Source organism: Jaculus jaculus, chromosome 10, assembly GCF_020740685.1.
Source record: "Jaculus jaculus isolate mJacJac1 chromosome 10, mJacJac1.mat.Y.cur, whole genome shotgun sequence".
NCBI classification, from domain to species: domain Eukaryota; kingdom Metazoa; phylum Chordata; class Mammalia; order Rodentia; family Dipodidae; genus Jaculus; species Jaculus jaculus.
In genome coordinates this window covers 83,302,103-83,326,904 of record NC_059111.1, presented here as the reverse complement: position 1 = coordinate 83,326,904, position 24,802 = coordinate 83,302,103, and the positions used below count along the sequence as shown (strand labels likewise).

The window sequence follows — 24,802 nt, the reverse complement described above, 5'->3', positions numbered from 1 at the left end:
CGTACTTGGTGGTCAGAGATGCAGCATCTCTGCTCTATAATGTTTGGTTCTTTACTTGTATTGGAATGTTGATTGTGAAGACCACAGCATGGCATTTGTCGATAATTCCTTGCCAGGTTTTATGCTTGTGTGTTTGTGGTACGTATGGCTATGCATGTGTGCATGCCCATATCAGGCCCCATGTGCTCACCTACAGTGGCTAGAACAAAACATCAGCTATCCTGCTCCATTGCTCTTTCACCAATTCTTAGTTGAGCCATATTTTCTTATTGATCCCAGAGCTTGCTGGTAGCCACACTCCCATGCACTCCCAAGGTTCCTGTTCCCCTACAAATGTACATGGCCATACCCAGCTTTTTATGTGGGTTCTGGGGATTGAACTTGACTAGTCTCACAGGTCTCCTTAGGCCTTCATGCTTGAACATGATGTGCTCTTAACTGCCCATCCATCTCTTGAGCACTTTTGCCAATTTTATATCCTCATTTCACTAAATGCTCAAATGCATGCTTAAATGCAATAGGAAAAGAAAACTGGTTTCCTAAATATGCCATATGCAATTAGCTTTTTAGTATTTTATCCTATTTAGATGGCTCTGCTGGCCTTTTCTGCCTGGGAAACTATGCCTGCCCTGTAAGTCTAATGTTGCTGGTATTCTCTGGATGCCTAACCAAGACTGCCCTTCAAGTATTCTTATCTACCTACCTCTTCCCCATATTCCTTCTTCCTCCTACATCCACCATCCTTTTCCCACCTGCTTTCCTTCTTCCCTTTCATTTCCTTTTCCTATGACTTTCTCAATGTCAAAAAGAAATTCCAGATAGATAAGAAGATAATGGGGTGATGAAATGAAAGTCCAGATACAAAAGAACATGATGGAATGATGAAAGTCTTTAATGAAGATGTAGTAGTTAAATTGTGTAATGGTAGTTATATAAATTACATGTATGATGTTTCCACCTGAATGAACTGTAAATTTGGCACATTTTAGAGCAAAAAATATGGGTTGAGGATTTTGCTCAGTGGTAAAATATATCCCTTGCATGTATAAGGCCCTGAGGTCAAGACTTAGTACTTAAAATAAAAAGGTGGACATGGTTGCACATGCCTTTAATCCCAGCTTGGGAGGCTGAGGTAGGAGGATCACTATGAGTTTGAGAGCACCCGGAAACTATATGGTGAATTCTAGGCCAGCTGGGCTAGAGCAAGAGCCTACCTCAAAAAAACAAAAAATAAATAATAATAACAATAATTAAACAACAACAATAACAAAAAACAAATAAATTGCAGTGAAGGATGATGAATATGCTGCTGCTCTGCTGGAATTAGTGTCTCTATGTTTTCTGCCCAATAACTTGACTACATGATTATGCCTTCTCCTGAGTATACTCTTAAATTTGAGGCCAATAAATAAAAGTTAGAATTTATGGAAAGATTCAATGCTGAATATTATATAAGAAGTTTTCCTATACCTTAGTGCTTGTTGATCATCCTAATATTGAAGTGACTTCATCTTTACTATTTACTTTTAGCTGTAAAAGTCACTTATTGCTTTTTAAATTCCAACATAACCTTTAGACAGAAAATTTCAAGCCATATCACATAAAAGTCATTTATATTGGGATTTCTTTGGAGTTAAATATACTTCCATTTTTTGTTAATGCTCATGTATACTCTGATGTTTATAATGGTTTTTACATTTTTTTATCCTTCAATATGCTTGTTTATTCTAACAAGCTTTTTAGCCTTAAGAATTATTTATAGTCTCTTTATGTGTTTGTATCCTCAATTTACAAAGTTTTTTAAGTTGCTTGACTACTCAAGCGTTTCTACTAAAACTCTTTCAATTTTCCTTGCTATATGGGACCAACTGAGAAGAAGAGATAACTTCTTAATTGGGTTCTGCCAAGCCTCCTTCAGTAATTAACTCAAAATGATAAAATGTGATAGATAATGTCAAATATGTTGAAAATAAGTTACTGGATCAGACATCATGAATTCAAAAGTATGAGGGTATACTTTATAGCAAGTTTATAGTTCACTGAGAACTTTATTCTGTGTTCTAAGTAGAATTAAAGCCATTCACATTCCAAATAGAGGTTTAACTCCACGTTACTTATTTTAGAATTTTTTTTTTTTTTTTTTTTTTTTTTGTATAACAGGCAAATTTCTCTTTCTGGGCTTTCTATTACTCAGTATTATTCCCAAGGATCACATATTAGAACAGCTAATACCCTTGGTCCTCCTTTTTTCACTTCCTTCTCCATTTACTTGCCTGGTGATAGTGTTTGAGAGGAGAACTACACACTTCTTCCAGCAAGGCTGCCCCCCATATTGCCACCACCTGGGGATCAAGTATGAGGCTTAATCACAAATAAATGAGGCTATGGGGAACACTTTACATTGAAACTACAATATTCTACCCTTTACACACAGGAGACAGCTGGTAATGTCAGAAGGTATTAGAAAAGCAAGAAGATTGTTCCCCAGGGCTTGCATTGGAAATAAACCCTGCCAGCAACTCAATTTTAGACATCTAATACCCCAAACTGAAATATTCAGTTCTTCTGTCAAGCCATCCATTCTGTGGCACTTGATTACAAGTGCCCTATGAAATGGTTATCCAGAAGTTTAGGATTTTCTAAAGTTAAATAATGTATATGCAATTCATTAATTTACACTTTCTTTCTAGAAATATTACATGTTACAGATTCCCATGAAGTTGACATAATAATTATAAACAAAATAGATGCATGCTTAATTGGTAAAGTGAATAGCATTCCAACATTTACAGATGAAATCATAGCTGGTATTTGTTGGAAAAGCCAAATAGTACATTTAATAGCAAGATAAAGGTTTTCAGTACATATATATCTCTCAACTCAGCACCTGAAATGTTGCACTTAGCCAGTGTCCAGTATAGAAAAAATCATGTATTCGACATAATGATTTTAGAAAAGGTAATTGTGCTGTGAAATATTCGGATAGAAATTGGAATCAAATCATGGTCGATTCACTTACACATAGTTATAAGCTATCAAACATTATTTGACTATGTTACTTTATCACATAAGATTCCTGGAATACATATATTTCATTGTGTCATGCATTTGCAAGTAGGTAGGACTAAAAGAGCTAAGTTTAAATTTAAATAAAGATCCAAATTGCCGATTTTATTGTCAATTTTTATATCATTGGGATTGTAAGTTGCCATTATTGAACCATTTATTATAGCATTGTATTTTAAATGTAACTAGTGCAGTTAATAAGAATACTGTACCAATCACCTTGGAAATAAAGAGGCATATTCCTATGTATGGCAGTGAATTTTGTTTCCTGTTTACTCCATTCATTCCTCACTCATAGGAACTCTCATGGTATGTCTTTCTGTTGAGATATAAACATGAAAAATGAAAATATGTATAGTTTAGTCTCTGTAATTTACTATGGATTGCATATGTATATTAACTCAAATATATATATATATATATATATATATATATATATATATATATATATATATATATGGGACACAGATAGAGAGAACAAGAGATTGGGTCTGCCAGGGCCTTCATTTACAAACAAGCTTCAGAGGCATACACTACCTTGTGTATCTGGCTTACATGGGTCCTGGGGAATCGAACCTGGATCCTTTGGCTTTATAGGCAAGCACCTTAACCACTAAGCCTTCTCTTCAGTAAAACTATGGATTATTTTTATGTTTTTTACCCCTGGCCCTGTTTATTGTCTAATTTTATTTGATCGTTGATGAAAGTAAACTATTAAAAATTTTGCATGTCTTGATGATAAAGGCCTGGCATTATAGAGTTTCAGGTCAGCCTGGGCTTAGAATAAGAGCCTGTCTCAATAAAAACAAATCACCAAATGTTTGAAGAAGATAGAAGTAGTGAATACAGTGCCTACTTTATATATGCTTAGGTAGTCACTATCACTCATGTATTTGCAAATCAACATGTCATTACCCCTCTTGGTTTATATAGACTGCCATTGCATTTTCTCATCTCTTGATCTCTGTTAGTATAACCTTCTCTGTTAAATAGAAACCAACTAGCTCAATAGCAATTCCTCTCTAGGTCTTGCCTAGGAGTGGTTTTTCCTCATATGAATTATACATTTTTGCTTTTTCATATGACCATAATCCCTTCCATTGCCTAAATTTCAAATATCTACCTTTCATTTTATTTACTTATTTATTGTTTGAGAGTTTGAGAGAGAAAAAGTTAGAGAGAGAATGGGTGCACCAAGGCTTCCAGCGACGACAAAAGAACTCCAGATGCGTGCACCCCCTCCTGCATCTGGTTTACGTGGGTCCTTTGGCTTTGCAGGCAACTGCCTTAACCACTAAGCCTTTTATGTAGGCCCTCAAATTATACTTTGAGTCATGGTGACATGAACTTTATTCTTGCATTTTACATGGATTTTTAATGCAACTATTAGGTGGTAAAACATAGCTCTATGTCAATACATCGTAAAATATTGTGGAGGTAAGTCAGGTGTGGTGGTGCATGCCTTTAATTCCAGCACTTAGAAGGCAGAGGTAGGTGGATCACTATGAGTTCAAGGCCACCTTGAGAATACATAGTGAATTCCAGGTCAGCCTGAGCTAGAGTGAAACCATATCTCAAATATATATCATTTTTATGAATCCTGAATTACTTTGTTCATAATGGACAAATATTAGCTGCTTAACTGGAGAAGTTAAATGACACTATGTAAATAAGTCTCTTGCTTTCAAGGGTGAATATTATATGTGCAAAAGTGATTCTAACATTTAATGTCAGCATTGAGACTTCTTCAGAATTGGAAGAGTGGGAAGCCCCTTGAAGACTTTGGTGTCTTTCTCAACTGTTAAAATGCATAACACTCTGATATAAACATAATGATGGGTGGTGGTGTTGGTGGTGAGTGTACCCTAGTCTGTACCAGCCAGCCAGTGTTGTAAGTACTTGAAATGCTGCAATTTGTTGCATTCCATGCCCATAAATGACACAAAAAAGTTTAGTACACTTCGTATCCTTGATTTAAATATAAGAAAACTTTGTGTAATATCCTCAAGGTCACAGAGCTGATATAGATACAAATTGCAAATCTAAACACTGAGAGTTAAGAATTAATGTAACCCATGAAATTTAAAGTGGGGGGAGGGAGGAAATTACCATGGAATATTGTTTACAGTCATAGAAGTTGTCAATAAAAATAAATTAATTTTGAAAAACAAAAACAAACTGTGAAATGGAAAAAAATCTTGAGCTGGTCATGGTGGTGCACGCCTTTAATCCTAGCACTTGAGAGGCAGAGGTAGGTGGATTGCCATGAGTTCAAGGCCACTCCAAGACTACATAGTGAATTCCAAGTCAGCCTCAGCTACAGTGAGACCCTACCTCGAAAAAAAAACAAAACAAAACCATAAAACAAAAAACAAAACAAAACAAAAAAATCTGAAATCTTCAGAGTCTGAGGGGGGAAGCTGTGGCTTTTAACATTGGAATAGACAGGATGATTTACTGTTAGGCATGAGAAATAATAGGAAAGTAGGACCTCCTTATCAGCATTGTGCTAAATAAGATGACCCACTCTGGCCAAATTTTAATCCTTTAGTAAACTATATCTAAAAATTTGTGACCTCTCTAAAGTGTTGAAGTCATTGTTCTCAAAGTGTTGAAAGTAGGAATTCAAACCTCTTTGGTGTGATTATGCCTGGAGTAGGTTACACTTGGTTGAGAAGACCTCAAGACACCCCTCATCTCTTTTACCACATCAAGAAATTATCATCCATGAGCCAGAAAGCAATCCCTCATAAGACTGTAACCTGCCTTGATCTTTGCCTTAGCAGACTCCAGAACTATATGAAACAAGTTTCTCTCATTTCCAAGCCACCCAGTGTTTGTTTTTTCTTTATAAAAAATATTTATTTTTACTTATTTATTAGAGAGAGAGAAAAAAAATGGGTGTGCCAGGGCTTACAGCCACTGTAGACAAACTCCAGAGACTGGCACCACTGTGTGCATCTGGCTTACGTGGGACTTGGTGAATCAAACTTGGATCCTTAGGCTTCATAGGCATGCCCCTTAACCACTATTGGCATCTCTCTAGTCCCACCCAATGTTTTTCTAGGACACACTTAACATATATGTCCATCTGAATGTTAGTCTCTCAAGTAAGATAAAACTTTGACCTTGTCTTTGAAGCCCAAGTGTATGGAATAAAAGATTCATGAAGACAATAATGGTTCTTTTCTAGGCTAGTTCCTGAAACTGCACATTTTAGGTTCTTGATACATACCTGGAATGAAGTAATGAATGGCTCAGTAGTGTTCCTATTGAATCCATGCTTCTTTGTTTGTACTTCTGGAAGGGATAGAAATAATACATCATGGTAGGTCATCAGTCATGCCAGAGTATCAGCTTTATTATTCAAAAAATACAATAAACTGATTTAATGCCAATCAGTATACCTATCCCCAAAAGAACACATAAAAATTCTGTCTTAAGAAATATTACAATTTGTGAGATAAGCACAACCTTTGTAAGAAGGGAACAAAGTAAACATTATTTTTAACACCTTTAAGGAAAAAAATTATGCAAATAATCTGCTATATGATAAACTACAGAAATAATGCTTATTTCTTAAGACACATGAGTATTTATTTTAATAATGTACACATGTACTAGCTGAATAGTGGGGCATACCTATACTTTCAGTATTTGGGAAGTGGAGGCAGGAGGATCAGGAGCTCATAGCCAGCCACAGCCATAGCTAGTTGGAGGCTAGCCTGGCTGACATAAGAACCTGTCTTAAAACTGTAAACAAAAATGTGCACATATGTTGCTTATTTTACTGTAAAATATATCTTAAACATATAGCATAGTTTAAAATATGTTTTATATGTATAGATGTAAAATTAAATATATTGTAATAAAACAAGCTCAGTTTGCTCTGGATTAACAAGAGAATTTTGTAGAGACTGGGATTTGATGGCCTCCTGAGTTAGAGTTGTGGGTTGTATTAGTTACCTTTTTTGTTGCTGGGATAAAATACGTGACAATTCAGGAGGAAGGGCTTACTTTGGCTTAAAGTTGGAGATTATGGTGTATCCTGGTAGGGAAGGCATGGGGTCCAGAGCTTGAAACAGTTGGCTGTACTGAGTCTACTATCAGGAAGAAGAAAGTGATGACTGCTGGTGCTCAGCTAACTTTCTTCTATTCATTCAACCCAGGACCCCAGTCTGTGGAATCGAGCTGCCCACAGATAAGATTGGTATTCCTGCCTCAGTTAAACTAGTGAATGTAATGCCTGACAGGCATGCTCAGAGTCTTGTTTCCTATGTGACTCCAGGCACTGTCAACTTAACAGTAAATATAAACCATCACATGGGTCTTTTTTAATTATAACTGCTTTTATAATATTTAAGCTTTTTATCCAGTAACCAAAGTATGCATGTATGTATGTATGTATGTATGTATGTATGTATGTGTGTGTATATATATATATATATATATATATATATATATATGGTAACATACTTCTTTCCTGATTACAAGCATTTGTAACTTGTGATGTGGCATATAGATTCAAGACTAGATAGATATCTGGATCCACAGGTGTACTTGTAAATATCTTAAGGTAAATCATCATGGATATATGAATAGTTACATTCATGTAAAATATAATTACAGTGAGAGTTTTAACCAATGAAAGCCATTGCTTATATATTAAAAATATCTCTTGCTCTGGTTTACATATTATGCTATTTTGAGTACCCATTTCAAAAATAGAGATATGAATGGAATTTGTTTTTCACTTTTGGAGAGAAAATGTAAGGCAGCGAGCCTCTGATACTATATTAAATAAGTCTTTTCCTGGACAACTGTTGTCAATGTAATTCTTAGCTAAGGGAAGACTTGTCAAATTGCTGTCTGTTGTATTCTGTTTTGTTTTTTTCTTGATTAGTGGCCATAGAAATCAAAGATTGCAAAAGCTGCTCTTATATCTTAATATTTTTAAGAGTAAGTACTATAAAGTTAAAACATTTTTCAGGAATCACGAATACATTTCCTTGGTATAGTATAGGAAAAAGAGGAAAGAAACAGGGTTTTTCAAAAATACTGAGGCAAAGCCGGGTATGGTGGTGCACACCTTTAATCCCAGCACTCAGGAGGCAGAGGTAGGAGGACTGCCAGGAGTTCAAGGCTACCCTGAGACTACACAGTGAATTCCAAGTCAGCCTGTACTAGAGTGAGACCCCACCTCAATAAAACCAAAAAATCAAAACAAAAAACTGGAGGCAATAATTTAACTGTTTACAACATATTCTATACTGAGTAGTCGAGCAAATATATAACCCTCTCAGTATAAATAGTAAAGAACAAAATAAATATTAAAATAATGTGACATAGGAACATGTTATATTAATGAGAGCCATTGAGTGAGTCTTCAATGATAAAAGCATTTTTTTTTCAGTAGGATATAGGAAAAGGAAACTTCCAGAGATAAGGAAAAGTGATATTGAGCACCTACCCAACTAGCAGTATGCTTGGGAATTTAGATGCTGGTATGATGCAAATCATATGATACTGTCCACAGCTCCCAGGGGCAGACACTTCTTCCTCGTCCTACACGGAGAACACTGATGCTCACTGTAGCTCACCTCTCACAACTAGCAGGTAGCAGAGTTGGGATTGCATATATTTGCCATATCCCAGTGCTACAATGCATGATTTCTTTTCTTTTTTCTCTCTCTTTTTTAATTGTTTTGTACTCAGTGAATACAGTCATGTTGCTGCCTCCTTGTACTCCCCCCTCCACATGGACCTTCCTTGTTGGGGTATATGGGTCATACATTGAGAGGCTAGCCATCAATTATGGGTAGGAAGAAATGTCTCTGTGTATTATTACCCAATGTGTGGCTTTGACATTCTTTCCGCCCCCTCACAAATTTCCCTGGGCCATGTTGGGTTCATTTTAGGTCTGCTTCAGTGAGGTCTTGGGAGCCTCTATGTCTCTGGATATATGATTTGGTAGGACTTGATTGTTCTCTGTGTCTATCTCCTTTACCCCTGTGCTGGTACCAGGTTCATCAAGAAAACAGTACTCTTGCTTGTTTTGCCAATTGTTCTTAGTTTCAGCTGTGGGGACCTTTTGAGGTATGATGGGCTGGTTCTCTCCTTAGGATCTGTGTCTGTCTGAAAAAGAGAAGGAGATTTTTCAATGGAGGGTAAAGTTAGCACCAGATAAATGGGATGACCATTATTTTTGTTTATTAATTCAAAAAAAGTTTTATTTATTTATTTGATAGGGAGAAAGAGAAGGGGAGAGAGAGAAAGAGAGGATGGGCATGTCAGGGCTCCAGCCACTGCAAATGATCTCCGGATGCATGCACCCCTTGGTACATGTGACTAACATGGGTCCTGGGATGTTGAACCTGGGTTCTTTGGCTTTGCAGACAAACATCTTAAATGCTGAGCCATCTCTCCATCCCGATAACCATTATTATTATTTTTTTTAGAGAGAATTTTATAGGTGTAGGCCTTCTTGTAGCCCACAATTGGTGGTAGCTTGATAATGGAGAGTGGGCTTATTTTTGGATATTGGTTCTGACTTGTTTCCTAGCTCCAGCTATGGGTTCCATTCCATTGAGCAGTTCAGTTTGCTAGATCAAGAGCAGTTGGTTTCCTACCATGACTGTGTACCACTCTTGCACTTGTGTGAGCATCTTGTCAGGTTATTTGCTGCTAAGTAGGTTAGACCATCAGTTGCTTGGACAGATAATTGGTCATTTTCCCCTACTCGCCCATGTAGCACCTTCTGGCACTAGAAGCGCTAACTATCTGGGACTGACTTTCTTCCAGCTTCCAGCTATGTCATTCCATGTTACATGTCAACTGCATATGCTGTCTTCAGCAGTAGGGTCTTATCACTAACATTTGGTGGATCATCAAGTCCTCTGACAGAAGTCTGTCATTCTTTTGGGAAACCTTGTAGATCTCTCTGTTCCAAAGCTCATTGTGGATGATAGCCACATGCTGGTACTGGGAGTTATAGGTCAGTGCCCACTAAGAGAAGGAAAAGATAAGTAATATAAAAGAGTTAGAGAGAAGAGAAGAGAAGAGGGAAGCTGTACAAGATTAAGGTCAGTCTTCATCATACCCACTTCAGGGCCTTGTGATTCAGGTGTTCCCTGTAAGGGCCTGGTGAGGTTTCAACCATTTGGTTTGTCTTTGGGGATGGAGAATTTTATGGTACCATTGCCGTTGGGTTCAGTTTTGTGTCCCTCACCCCCTCCGCTACTTTCTCTCCCTCCCCACCCACCCTTTTGTCCAATCCTCAAGATGCTTTCTAGGTATCTCGGCATCTTGGGTAGACTCAGGTTAGGAGGTGTAGATGAGTGAGATTATGCCATAATTATCTTTCTGTGATTGGGTGAGTTCACGGAAAATGATCTGCTCCAGGTTTTACCATTTTTCCTCAAATTTCATTGTGTCAGTTTTCCTTACTGCTGTGTAGAATTTCATCATATAGATATACTACATTAGTTATCCATTCGTCTAATGATGGACATCTGGGTTGATTCCAGCTCATAGCTATTACAAATTGAGCAGCTATAAACATGGACGAGCAAATCTCTTTGAACTGAGGCACAGAGCTTTTTGGGTACATGTCCAGTAAGGGAATAACTGGGTCTGTAGGTAACTCTATAGTAAGATTTTTTTAGGAGCCTCCATATTGCTTTCCAAACTGGTTGTATCATCTTACATTCCCACCAACAGTGGATGAGGGTTCCTATTTCTCTACATCCCTGCCAGCATGTATTTTCATTTGATTTTTTAATGTTTGCAGTCCTTACTGGGGTTAGGTAGAATCTCATGTTTGTTTTGATTTGCATTTCCATGATGATTAGGGATGATAAACATTTTCTTAATGTGTGTTTGCCATTTGTATTTCTTTCTCTGAGAATTGCCTGTCCACTTCTTTGCTCCAGTTTGTGAGTGGGTTGTTTGACTTTTTATTGTTTAGGTTTTTGAGTTCTTTATAGATTCTAGAGTTTAGGCCTCTGTCAGTTGGCTTTTCAGCAAATATTTTCTCCCATTCTGTGGCTAATCTATTGGCTCTGCTTATTGTATGTATGTGGGTATGTGAAGAAACTTTTCAGCTTCATGTTATCCCATTGGTTTCACATATTTGCCACAGCCCAGTGCTACAGTGCATGGTTTCTGCTAATGTGTATACTGTTTTCTTCTGTGGTGCTTCCCAGAAGGAATGAACTTAATAAATGAGAAAAAGGTTTTGGCCTGTGAATTAGAAAAAAATGACTGAGATCTAAATGGGGAAATCTCTTTAATCACCTGTGTTCTGCTATTTCAGAATGTTAAGGCCTCACTCATTTCACCATTCTTGCAGAATTTAGGAAGGCAAAGCTTATACAAATCCTCAGTGGGTAATGGTGGCTTCGAAAGGTTTAGAACTTAGTTAAGATTTTAGGACAACTTAGAAATGGCTTAGCTCCCAGAGTATCTTCCATAACCACTGAGTCCTCATTCTTTGATCTTATTAAAAAGGAGACTTGTGCTGGAGAGATGGCTTAGCTCTTAAGGCATTTGCCTATGGAGCCAAAGGCCATAGGTTCAATTCCCCAGGACCCATGTAAGCCAGGTACACAAGAGGCACATGTGTCTGAAGTTCATTTGCAGTGGCTAGAGACCCTGGTGTGTCCATTCTCTCTCTGTCTGTACACTCTCTCATCTTTGTCTCTGCTTTCAAATAAATAAATATAATTTTTTTAAAAAGAAGAGTTATTAAGACAATGAGACAAGCTCTCAAGGCAATTCAAAGGATTCTACTTGGGTATTCTCTCTCTCTCTCTCTCTCTTTGAGTATGTTTCTTCTTCTCCACACCTCAAGCACTGATTCAATATAAATTAAGATAATGTTTTATCTGCCTTCAAACAAGAGCAGTTCTACAAATTATGTCCTTAATCTTGTGTTTGCTTTAGGGTACTCAGCTCCCTCTTTCCCCTTCATAAAACTATGGCTTGGAGTTCTCCTTAATCACCTCCTGGATGCCGTGGTGCCTTTCCCCTGGGGTTTGTCATGCCATGTTCTCTTGGGTAGATCTAATGAGAAGGAAGTATTGTTGTTTCCAATTTAATACTAATGTAAGGAGGGCTGGACTGTGATTTACACTTTAAAAAGAGAATGTAACTTCATTATGCTCATCAAAATATTAAGGGATTTGGTTATGCTTTAAACAATCATTCATCTTTATATTTAGGCATGGCTATAAAATAAAATTTTTATGAGTATGAAACCTATGGAATAATTTCATATTGATCACACAATTCACATTCTAAGTATTCTTTACAGTTGCTGAAATGATAACCTTATTAAAAAATCATTGCGTAGAAACCATTTACTGTGAGAGGAATGATACAATTTAGAATCTAAAGGTTAATATCAGTTTAATTCCATTTTGATATAGAACTGATGAAGATACTATGCTAGAATGTAGGTAGTAATAGAAAGAGACTAACATTTATTCCCAGGTCTCAGAAAAATATATAAAATTGTTAATTTTAGGGGTGTTTTATTAGGTGTCATATTGCATAATGGAGCATCCAGTAACACCATGACCTTTTAAAGTCAACTTATTTCTCAGACATCTGTAGATTGACTAGGTGTCTTCAAGTCTTATACCTTTTCATATGTCTCTGGCCATCTTAGGGCTGAGTACACAGCTCTGTTCATCTTGGGCTCTCATGATTGCCCATCTGGTGATTGATGTGAATAGAGTGACCTCACTTTAAGAGCTAGGCTTACCCGTAAAGGCGTCTTCATCCTCTGTCAAAGCTAGCTTTATTCAGTTCAGAGAAAGCAGGGGAAAAGTACAAGGTCTTCCTAGACTTAGGCTTGGAAATGATATACCATCTCTTTACCTGCAGGCTACTGGCCAGCTGGTTACCAGGCCACACTAGATCAATAGGCATGGAAATAAATCTACTCCTTAATGGAAGGAAATTCTAAGCCACATTGCAAGAAGATGACAGTGCAGAGAGGAAAGTAAGTGGGGCCATTTTACAATATGTATGGCAAGGACAGGCAGCTTAAGATTTACAGAGAAGAAAAATGCTGTATGAAGTGCTATATGCTGACTATTATAAGAGGAACATGAAAGCACTAGGCAGATTTAATTGAAGGACCAGACACGTGGGGACTTACAGTAGTAGAAACTATGGTTATATTGAAGGAAAGACAGACTTTGTAGAGGTATATATGCCATTACTGGAACCCTTATTCTAATAGTAATCCCTCTGAGATTTTAAGCAAACAGGAATATGAGCTTTGTCACTTCTAAAAAAAAAAGTAAATTTGGGCTGGAGAGATGGCTTAGTGGTTAAGTACTTGCCTGTGAAGCCTAAGGACCTCTGTTTGAGGGTCAATTGCCCAGGACCCATGTAAGTCAGATGCACAAGGTGGCACATGCATCTGGAGTTCACTTACAGTGGCTGTAGGCCCTGACACACCCATTCTCTCTCTATATATATATCTGCCTTTTTTTCTCTCTCTCTGTCACTCTCAAATAAATAAATAAAAATAAACTAATTTTTTAAAAGTAAATTTAAGAGGCACTACAGTGTGTTGGGGAGACTAGGTTGTATAATTGATTATGAAAAGTTGATTAAAGCCAGGGCAAGTATTCATCCTTCTGAACACAAATAGCCTGAGTAAATTTTGTGATTTTACTGTCTGTACAATGGATTGCCTGGACCCCATTCTTACTTTCTTTGGATAGCTGATCTTCTTTTTCCTGAATTCTAAACCCATCCCCACCTTATCTTGGCAGCAGAATTGAGATTATGATAGGAGAAAGTTCTGAGAACTTTCTCTTTGACGTTCTGAGTTCCGTTTTAATAAGACTTGGGTTTGATCCCAATTTTGGCTGCCTTCTCAGGATACTTGCTCTCACTTCAGCTGTATGCTGGAGTTTCAACTCTGGAGCAGCTGTTTCATGAGACCTTGCTTCTCTGTGGGTGCTGTCTGCCTGCCTCTATTTCCTGGCCACTTGCTCCTCCTATTGGGCCTCTGAGCATCTTGAGCTCATTGAAGAATTTTCTGGTGTCAAGAGTCATGCCTCTTCTTTCTCTGCTTTTCTATCTTACCACCATCCTCTGTCACATACATACACCTCATTAATCTACTTTAAAAACTTAGAGCCTTGGATTGTTATCTTAAAATTAGGAACCCTCTTCTCATGCTTTACTATTTTTTCAATGCTTTCTGGTTTTCTCAGGTATCTGTACTGTTTCTGTTCCCATGTGCACATATGGAAGTAATTCAGAAACTCATATGATTTTTAGAATTAACTCTACTCTGTGTTTAGCATATTTAGGACATTTTCCTGGATTGAGACATTCTTCTCTAAAAAGATACTTTTCTCTAATTACTGAATTTATGTCTGAGAGAATATGTAGGTGTTATGATTAACTTATAGGATAAGTTTTGGGGAGGGGAGAGACATTAATGTTCATAAGGACTTACAAACTTACAATCAAATATAACATTTGAAAGTAAAATTTTATTTTAAGAGTAAAGATTTCTGCTTGCAGAAAACTCCTGTGTTGCTTTCAGTAAACTACTGTGAACCAGAAGGCTATTACCCTCAAATCCTATTATGATATGTTTCTTTGTAGAAATCTATACAGTTGCTATTTTCTTTTTTAGCTCCAATGCAAAGCATTTTGGGTTCCTAGAGAATTCTTATAATGCCATGGCCCTGGATACTGTGACTTTTGGTATGCTTTAGTGAAGCTCCTTCTGTTTTCTCTACATCTTAAGCCTGCTACTTAATGCACTCAAATGTTCTTAGTTGTTTTTCTTTATCAGAGTGGAGATATCTGGAAATATGGGCATTTGTACCAGTAGTGGTTTAAAAAAAAAAAAAAAGCAGGAGAGACAAAAATGAGTTGATTCTTCACTCATTATTTAATTATATTTAATGTTCTTCAATTTTTCCTAGCATTTGAAGTCATAACTCAAATATAACTCAGCTTCTCTATAACAGTTTTCTCCCAACAAACTTTGCGTTCCTAAAGGACAGTGATGTTGAGTTTGTTCCCTTAAACATATACGCTCGTTTATGGAAGTACTTTGTATGGAGTGCAGATTGCTCATTTCTTATGGATAATAGTTAAGTAATGTTTCAGAATTTAGAGCCTATGGCTGCCTCTTCACTTATACTCACTTTCCAGTTCTTAGATTTTCCCCTTGATGGCAGTGTACTGCCACTTCACCTTGTCTCTGACCCTGCGCTCTGTCAGGAAGGGGCAGCTCCAAAAGAAGACACACTGTTTACTTAAGTCAGTCAAAATGATCATTCAAACCCAGTGCTCCAGTGATGGTTCAGGGGATAAAGTGCTTAGCACACAAGTGTGATGACCAGAGTGCAGATCCACATCACCCATGTATATATGATGTGGTGTGATGGACTGCATATAATCCCAGATCTCTGGGTCACACTGGCTAGCTGGAGTAACTGAATTTGTGATCTATGAGTTCAAGTTAAGTGACCCAACTGTATTGAATTTATGAAGTAACTGTTGGTAGGAATGAAAGAAGGAAGAAGAAATACTACTTCAGGCTTCTGGATGCTATGTGCTTACAGATAATTGGAACACTATTCACTTTTGAGGATCATGAAGTGAACCAGCATAAAAAGAAAGACAATAAATTTGAAGATCCACAAGGTTAAAATGGAAAGACCAGGAATATTTCAACCACCAGTTCTTTCAAACCTCATAGTATATTTCATTTCTCTTTAGTGTACCAGCAAGGCTTAATAGGATGAAAAATGTTAATAGTCAGGTGTGAAAAGTTCATGAATTGAAAACCCATTATGAAGGCAACTGTAGCAGATAGCTTCAGGTCACTGAGATGAACTTCCAGACCAGGCACAGTTATGGAAGGAAAGGGATTTATTGAAGCTTGCAGATCCAGAGAATGTTCCATAAAGGCAGAAGAAGCTGGCCTGCCTTCACAGGTCCATGGAAAGAGAGAGAATGAGAGAGAGAGAGAGAGAGAGAGAGAGAGAGAGAGAGAGAGAGAGAGAGAGGGCAAACGTGCATGGAGCATAAGCCTAAAAGCCAAAAGCCACATAGCACAGCACACTTCAGGAACTCCAGCTAGGCTCGCTTTGTATATCTTTAGATTGAAATCTCAAACCCACCACCACACCTTAAGATCTGCCCAGTGACACTGCCTCCAGCCAGGTGGCTGCAGATGCAAACTACGAACTAATAAAACACTGAATATTTGGGGGCCATCTATTCAAATTACCACAGCAGCATATTGTAGTAGCATCAATTATGAATTGTGTTCTTATAAATTGTTCTTTTTAATCAAGTGGGGAATTTTTGATTTGAAATGTGTTCTAAGCCAGAATATAGCTATTTAAATTCTCCACCCTTCAAAAACTGAGAAAAATGAAAAAAAATCAGAATCCTATTATTTTTATGCAGTCACAAATTCAACCAACAGCCCCCAACCTGATGATGCTAATCTGTCTATTTCATGAGACTTAACTTGTCACTATTAACTGAATCAGAGAAGAATTCACATTCCATAGGAATATAGACAACTTCTACCTGTAAGGATCATTCAGATGTGAATCATGCCTGAATAAAAATGTAGAATAAAGAATTTGATCAATTCCCATTTTAAAACCAATACTTAATAGAAAATTATGGCTCAGGCTTTTCAATAAATGGTTTTGCTAAAATGACAAAAGTCTCCCAACATGGCTGTCTTCAACGTTAGAGGATTCTCTCTGTACATACCCATATATACATACAAACTGCAAGAAGGAAAATGAGCAGAAAACATAATAGCACATAGAAAAAGAATCAGTGAGGCTCCTGAGGAAATAGCATCTTCCTCTTTTTGTATCCTCAAAGCTCTGCAGCCTGCTTGGCTGAGAGGGCTGTCCCATACCTTACATCAATGTTGGAATGAGTATTGCTAATTACTGACTCTATGAAATAGCTTTCAGGTAAAGGATTCAAAGTAAAAGCAAACTAAAAGTCACCTCCTAGGCTTAGAATTCTACTGTGTATTTCTCTTGTCCTGGAGACATCACTCAGTATGCAGTTTAGTATTTTTGACCCTAAACAAACCAGTATCCTTTGCCTTTTCTTCCTTGTTATCTTTCCCCTACTGGACAAGCTCACATAACTTCAGATCTTTAACCTGCTGTATCATTTCTTATCATTATAGAGAAGCTATTTTCCCCCTGAAATCTTGACCCCATTCCTTGCTTTCTGTATTAGCATGCTATTGGTTTGTTAAGACTATTGGTTTCTTAAAGAAGTATGCCCTGGTGCCTTAACTAAAGGGTTTTTTTCTTTAGTATTATTTCTTATTTTATTTCAGCCTAGTCTTTCTCTCTATACTTCACTGATTATTTTTCTATATACTCTTATGTTTGCTGCTCATTTTTCTTCTTGTAGTTTGTATGTATTTATGGGTATATGTACACACACACACACACACACAGGCTTCAAATCTGCCATCACTAGATAATTAGTTAAATAGAGACAGGATTGTGCCTGTTTCCTTCAACATCTACTACAAAATTACTAGTTGCCTTGGTATAAACACTGAATGCTGAAAGAGAGTGTGAATGATTACTCCCTCTGTCCTCAGAAGGTAGTATGGAACCAATACATGAATACTGGTATTTTGTCAGAAATCATACATGAGTATTAATGGTTTCTGTAAAGTAGTAAGGCACCTTATCTATCTAACCGTAAATAAGAAAGAAAAGTATTAAAAAGTCTTACCTACATATACATTACTTTGTGGTATATTTATGTTGGTGTGTATAGTGAAACATTGATTACTAACTCATATACATATACGCATAAAATGTTGAGTTTATAACTCTTGATTCATTGCTTAGTACATTTTTAACCAATGGCATTTCAGTATGCATTGCATTAATATGCATGCCTCTATTGGCTTACCTACCTCTGATGTCACAATTTCCCCATGAGGAAGTCATAATTGTCTTGAAACCACACTGGGCTAATAACATCTCTTGAATTTTGTTTCATTATAAGAAAGAAACTACTAAAAGTAAAAATGCTGGAAGGAGCAAGATAACTTTTTCCTTATAGACCTATTGCCATTGTGTGCTTCAGTAATTTGGCCAGTGGACAACAGAAACTAACTCCTTTACTTTCTTTTATAAGGGATGTTGCTGTGTTTCTCATACTTGTCAGTTAATAGGCAAATGGAGGAATGAGCCCAGCTAGACTTAATCCTTCAACTCCCAGGTCTGTTTCATCTCGGCTCCTGAGACTGAGTATATTTTTACTACTTAGCCTTCCTGACTCTAAAGGAAAAGCAATATGGACAGCTCATCTGAATATAACCTTCCAGGTGGGAAACCGGATTATATCAGAATTGGGAGAGAGTGGATTGTTTGGGAATCATTCTCCTCTGGAAAGGGTATCTGGTGCAGTTGTTCTTCCAGAAGGATGGAATCAGAATGCTTGTAACCCACTTACCAACTTCAGCAGGCCTGATCAGGCAGACTCTTGGCTAGCCCTCATTGAACGTGGAGGCTGTACTTTTACTCATAAAATCAATGTGGCCGCAGAGAAAGGAGCAAATGGAGTGATCATCTATAACTATCCAGGTACGGGCAACAAGGTATTTCCAATGTCTCACCAGGGAACAGAGAATATAGTTGCAGTGATGATAGGCAATCTCAAAGGCATGGAACTTTTACAGTTGATACAGAAAGGTGTCTATGTGACAGTTATCATTGAAGTTGGGAGAATGCACATGCCATGGCTGAGTCACTATGTCATGTCTCTGTTTACTTTGCTGGCAGCTACAATTGCCTATCTTTTCTTGTATTGTGCCTGGAGACCCCAAGTGCCCAATTCTTCCACCAGAAGGCAAAGACAAACAAAGGCTGATGTGAAGAAAGCTATTGGTCAGCTTCAACTTAGAGTGCTCAAGGAAGGGGATAAGGAGCTACACCCAAACGAGGATAATTGTGTTGTTTGCCTTGATACATACAGACCTCATGATGTCATACGAATTTTGTCATGCAAACATTTTTTCCATAAGACCTGTATTGACCCCTGGCTTTTAGCCCATCGGACATGCCCCATGTGCAAGTGTGATGTTCTGAAGCCTTAAGAAGCCCAGAGTCTTCTGTAGATGTAGACAGCTCTTCCATTGGATTAACATTACATGATTTCTCTTACTGCTGTTTACTCAGAGAACAAAAAATCTTGAGTCTTAATTTCTGTACTCAACTTCCTCTCTACTGAAGAAGATAGAATTTGTGTGCTTTAAAAATAAAACTCCATGCCATGCCCGACTATTTGAAGTGTTGTGTTTATAATCAGTTTTAATTGTGACACATTATTGTCTTTAGCTAAATAAGGGCATTGGTACATGTTGGAAACATTAATCTTTTCCTTCATGGTCACTATTATTGTGACCCTGATGTATTGGAAATTAGATTTACAATTTTAAAGTTCTCCTTGTTAAGATATGAATACTTGCATTTCATTTTGATATATTGTTTACTTTTTGGTTTCTAACAATTTTTCTACTGAATAAACTTCATAATAGGATTAGATTCTGGTTTAATTTTCCTGGTTAATTAATTTCATTAATACCCAGGAAATCTGGTTTCCAAAGCTACTGATCTAAATAAGTATTTTAGATGACAGTAGTTTAGTTATATAACTCAAAGTTTTTTAGTATTATAAGCTTCATTTAGGGCAATGTTATAAATAATTGCCTCCATTGGCCAGATATTTTCAAATCCTAGCAGAGTGAATCAGCTATAGTAACAGATTTTTCTTCTCAAAGGGTCACTAGTGGGTGCTTGTGTTTTTCATCTCTTAATGGTGGTGAATGTCTCTAGGACATTTGATAACAATGAGGAGCTCCTTCTTTTCTGCCTCAGGTTGTGGATTCTCATTCCTTAGTTCTGGTTCATCCCAATTCAAAATGGCTTTTAGCATCTTACATCTAGGTACCAGAGGTGTTTTTGATGAAGGTAAAAATACTTGACGTTAGCTTCCTAGAGATTGAAAACAAACCTCTAGCCCATTTTTATGAAAACACAGTAGTACTCAGGATTGCCAATGTTTCTTGCTTCATACATCATTCATCATTCTTTAGCGTCAACGTCATTTTACTTCATTGACTGAGGGTCACAGAAATGTTGGCAGAGCTAGCTAGTTAATGTTATCTCATGATGACTTGAACCCTTGTTGCTATCCCTTTAAATTTTGCAATGTTATTTTTAGCTTTAAAATCACTAGTTACATTTGAAAAATGAATTGTGTTCATATAATGCTGCTCTATTTAATGTTTGTTTCTTCACCCTTTCTCCTCTTCCCTTGAAATATGGTCAGATTGGTAACAGTCACAGTCTGCATAAAAAAAGGAGCTTTCCTAGAATTAGGCATTTTGTTTTTATTTGCCCATCCATTTACTGCCAGCATAAGAGAAAGTGAAGCAGACTTATGGCAGGATACCCTACTACTTAAAGAAAAAAAAAAAGACAAAATGAACAAAACATCTAAGAAAGCATCACTCAGACCTCATAAAAACAGAGATCCAGAGTCTACAGAGAAAGCAACACTAAATCAGACCCCAGTTTGGCCCGCAGAGCTCAGGGAACATTGTAGAAGAAGGTAGGGAAAGACAGTAAGCACCTCATGAGGGTGGTGACAATAATAGCCAGAGAAACCGCATTTCCCCATCCCTGCAGAGATTGCCTGAGTCCTCTTGGTCCCCACAATGAAGGCCAATAGCCCCACTGAAGGCCCCATACAGTAGTATGTGCAAACTTTTTATAATAAACAAAATTTTAAAGAGTAAATATGATAGAAATCTACTGTAGCCAATTTTTGCAGTGGTAGTTTATATCTTCTTTTTTTTTTTTTTTCGAGGTAGGGTCTCACTTTAGCTCAGGCTGACCTGGAATTCCCAATGTAGTCTCAGGGTGGCCTCAAATTCATGGTGATCCTCCTACTCTGCCTCCTGAGTGCTGGGATTAAAGGTGTGCACCACCACACCTGGCATAACTTCATATTTTTTAAGTTGTATCTTTATTAGAAATATTTTCTTCACTTCGGAAGAAAACTTACAGTTGTATGGTGTTCTTTCATATGCTTTTAGGCTTTTAAAGAGCATCTGTTTCATAAATGTTATATTTACTTGTAATTTTCACTGTGCTTCCTGCCACTATTATATGTATGTAAAATTATTGAATCTATTTTAGATCCACATAGAACTACCCATAACTACACTTGGAAACATTTAAGCCAATAAATTCACAGCATGCTCTGAGCTCTTTCCTAATTGGTTGTTTGGGGTTTTTATGTCATAATCACCTCATGACACAGCAAGCAGTTTCTAAAGTTACAGTAGTTAGCCTGGGAATTTTTTTTTAACATACAGCTTTCTTTGTAATAAAACATCGGAACCTCAAGACATCTTTAAGAATCTGTTACAACGACATGCTGGAGGACAATGAGTCTTCTTTTCACACAGAAGATATATTTTTCTTCCTCATTTTGAGTTGATTCTCAACATATATGGAAGTTACACCATTGTGTTTTGTCAACTCATAAGTCATTAGGTGAAGAGAGAGATGAATCTTCTTAAAGCTGGCACTGGACAAAACCACACTACATCTTCCTGGCTTGTGAAATTCAGTTTTCTTTGGCTTCTCAGTCAGCACTGTTGTAGAGCTAGTGCAGTTTGGACAGCTTATATGAACATATCATTTCATGTGGGAAACCACATGTTGTCAGAGCTGGGGGAGACTGGCATCTTTGGAAGAAACTCCGTTTTGAAGAAAATCTCAGGAGTTGTAGTACTGCCTGAGGGAAAAAGTCAAAATGCATGTGATCCCACCACCAACTTCAAAAAGCCAAGGAATAAAGCATGGCTGGCACTTATTGAAAGGGGAGCTTGTACTTTCACACAGAAAATTAAGGTGGCAAGGGAGAAGGGAGCCAGTGGAGTGATCATCTATAACTTTCCTGGAACTGGTAACCAGATTTTCCCCATGTCTCACCAGGCATTTGGTGACACCGTTGTAGTTATGATTGGTAACTTAAAAGGCATGGAAATTATGCATTTAATTCAAAAGGGAGTTCATGTTACAGCCACGGTTGAGGTGGGGAGGAAACACATCATCTGGTTGAATCACTATTTTGTCTCCTTTATGATTGTCACAACTGCTACTTTTGCTTATTTCACCTTTTATCATATCCGGAGACTCTGGATAGCAAGGCTTCAGAACAGAAGATGGCAGCAGTTCACAGCAGATCTCAAGAAAGCTTTTGGCCAGTTGCAAGTTCGAGTATTAAAGGAGGGGGATGAGGAATTAAATCCAACTGTGGATAGTTGTGTCATTTGCTTTGAACCCTACAAGCTTAATGATACAGTTCGTATCCTTACTTGTAAACATTTTTTCCACAAGAATTGTATTGACCCCTGGATTCTAGCCCATGGCACATGCCCTATGTGCAAATGTGACATTCTGAAAGCTTTGGGGATTCAAATGGATGTTGAAGATGGAACAGAATCTTTGCAAGTTCTAATGTCAGACGACTTGCCTGGAACCCTTTCACCTATTGAAGAGGAGATAAATAGTGAACTTCCTCTTGCAAGACTGTCAGGTAAAGTGATCCATGAGCAGCAGCATTCTACATCTCAGGATACTGACAGTCAGCCCAATGTGGCAGACAAAATCTGTCAGCCCTCATCTGGACAGCATGACCTTTGAGGAGGTGGATTAAACCTGTTTGTCAAATCAGGTCCTAATACTGACACACATTTGGTCTGAAGTGTGCTTTTTGTGTCTGATTCTGTTATTTTGGTAATTTTCTAAATTCATTGTTGAGCGTCAAAGAAGGAAAACAAGGTCTAACATGAATTTTGGCTTAACTTATGACCTTTGCTAATTCTAACTTTCTGTGAATTCCTGAGTGTCTACACTTATTGCTAGGTAGACCAGCATGCTTAAACAGAGGACAAACTTCTTCTAAATGCTTTTGTGTGTATATGTCAGGCTTACTTTAGTAAAAAATTGTTAAAATATTTTTGCATGTTTCTCAAAAGAAACTATCAATGAAACTTGCAATATGTAATGTCCTTTATGTGTGACTAAGAGTAAAAATGCATGTTTTAATAAGTATACTTCAGCATACCTGGTTTTGTCACAATAACAACATAGTTCTTTAGTCCCCACATGCATTTATTCTCATTCTTGGCCAGCAGCTCTATTCAAGTCATAAGATAGTTTAATGTGACATTTATAGGTACAGCAATGTTGAAACAATAGCACTTTCTATTGACAATATTTGTACATATAGATGATATAAAATGATCATAACCCCCTCACACTACTATTCATTTTCCTTCTCCCTGCTCCTGCTCCATTCAGTCTCTTATTTCCAGCTAGTCTGTATTCTATTTTGATGCCATTTTTGCTCTTCTATTATGCTGGTCTTGTGTAGGTAGCATCAGCTGCTCTGAAGTCATAGATGTCATGACCACTTTATGTCTGGAAAATAGTATTGTAAGCATGTCTCCCTTTCTATGGGCTCTTACATTTTTTCTACTACCTATTCTATAGTGTTCCTGAACCTTACAGGTTTTGATAGAGATACCTCAGTGTAGAACACCCCACTTTCACTCCTCCAATTTGATGAGTTTTGAGTCTCCCCTGTGGCCACTACCATCTAAAAAGAAAACCTCTAATCAACAGTGAGAATAGAATGAACATATCAGCATAAAAATAAGTAATTAGAGGGCAGATTGATGGGCATAATATACCCATTTAACCAGACAAAAGTAATAGTTTCCCTCCTAGGGTATATGAACCTCCCTAGGCATGGGCTTTAAGTCAGGTTTTATCCACCAGGCATGCATTAATTCCTATGGAGTGGGCCTCAAATCCAATCAGCCTCTTTTTCCCACAAGCTGTTCTTGGTTGGGTGATTTCTACCAGCAACGAGAACCTGACTGCAACAGTGGCACATGCATCTAGAGTTCATTTGCAGGGGCTGGAGGCCCTGGCCCACCTATTCTCCCCACCCCACTCTCTCTAATAAATAAATAAATTTTAACAAAAAAGAAAGAAACTATCATCTATGTTGTTTGTTGTATTGGAAATTTTGAACCCAAAGCTATAGGCTCATATTCATATAGGATACTTGTTCCATAATAGACTTCACATGAGAAATTCCCTTGTTATTCACTCCTGCCACTGCATTCTCTTATTCTTTCTCTGTTCCTTCATTGGTTTTGTTTCTTGTTTTCTCATATTCCCTTTATGTCTTCCATTGTCAAGCTTAGGCTTGAGGACTTCTTCCCATGTTTAAGTAATTAGCATGTGTTCATGTATGTTAAGATGTCTTTTGCTGCTGTGGATATTAAACATCTAGCACAGAGTGTGTCTCTTAATTTTTTCAAGGGTGGTTAGAATATATATCAGAAATGAGAAAAGAGGGTCAGGTCAGTGAGCCTGGGAATTTAAAGTTCTGAATTCTCACCTGTATTAGAGTAATAAAGTGCTTTATTCACATAGCTGCTATCTTATGTCAAAATAAAACAACAGCTAATCCTTGTCTTTAAAATGCATAAATAGATCAACAGTATCATTTAAATTGGATTTAATAACCAGATCTTAGAACTGACACTGTCAGTTATTATTTATTGTGGTTGGGTTTTTCCCTATATTTG

At 37.3% G+C, this 24,802-nt stretch overlaps 3 protein-coding genes across 22 annotated transcripts in view; all 3 read left to right on the top strand.

Moving 5' to 3' along the window:
• The window catches only part of Cadps2 (calcium dependent secretion activator 2), a 586,012-nt gene that overhangs the window by 170,956 nt on the left and 390,254 nt on the right, over positions 1 to 24,802 (top strand). The gene's annotated exons all lie outside the window — the stretch shown is intronic.
• Positions 18,305 to 19,219, top strand: Rnf148 (ring finger protein 148). The gene has a single exon (XM_004658588.3). It carries the CDS (start codon positions 18,308 to 18,310, stop codon positions 19,217 to 19,219), a length of 912 nt encoding a protein of 303 aa, XP_004658645.1. The 5' UTR covers positions 18,305 to 18,307.
• Positions 21,699 to 22,841, top strand: Rnf133 (ring finger protein 133). The gene has a single exon (XM_004658589.1). It carries the CDS (start codon positions 21,699 to 21,701, stop codon positions 22,839 to 22,841), a length of 1,143 nt encoding a protein of 380 aa, XP_004658646.1.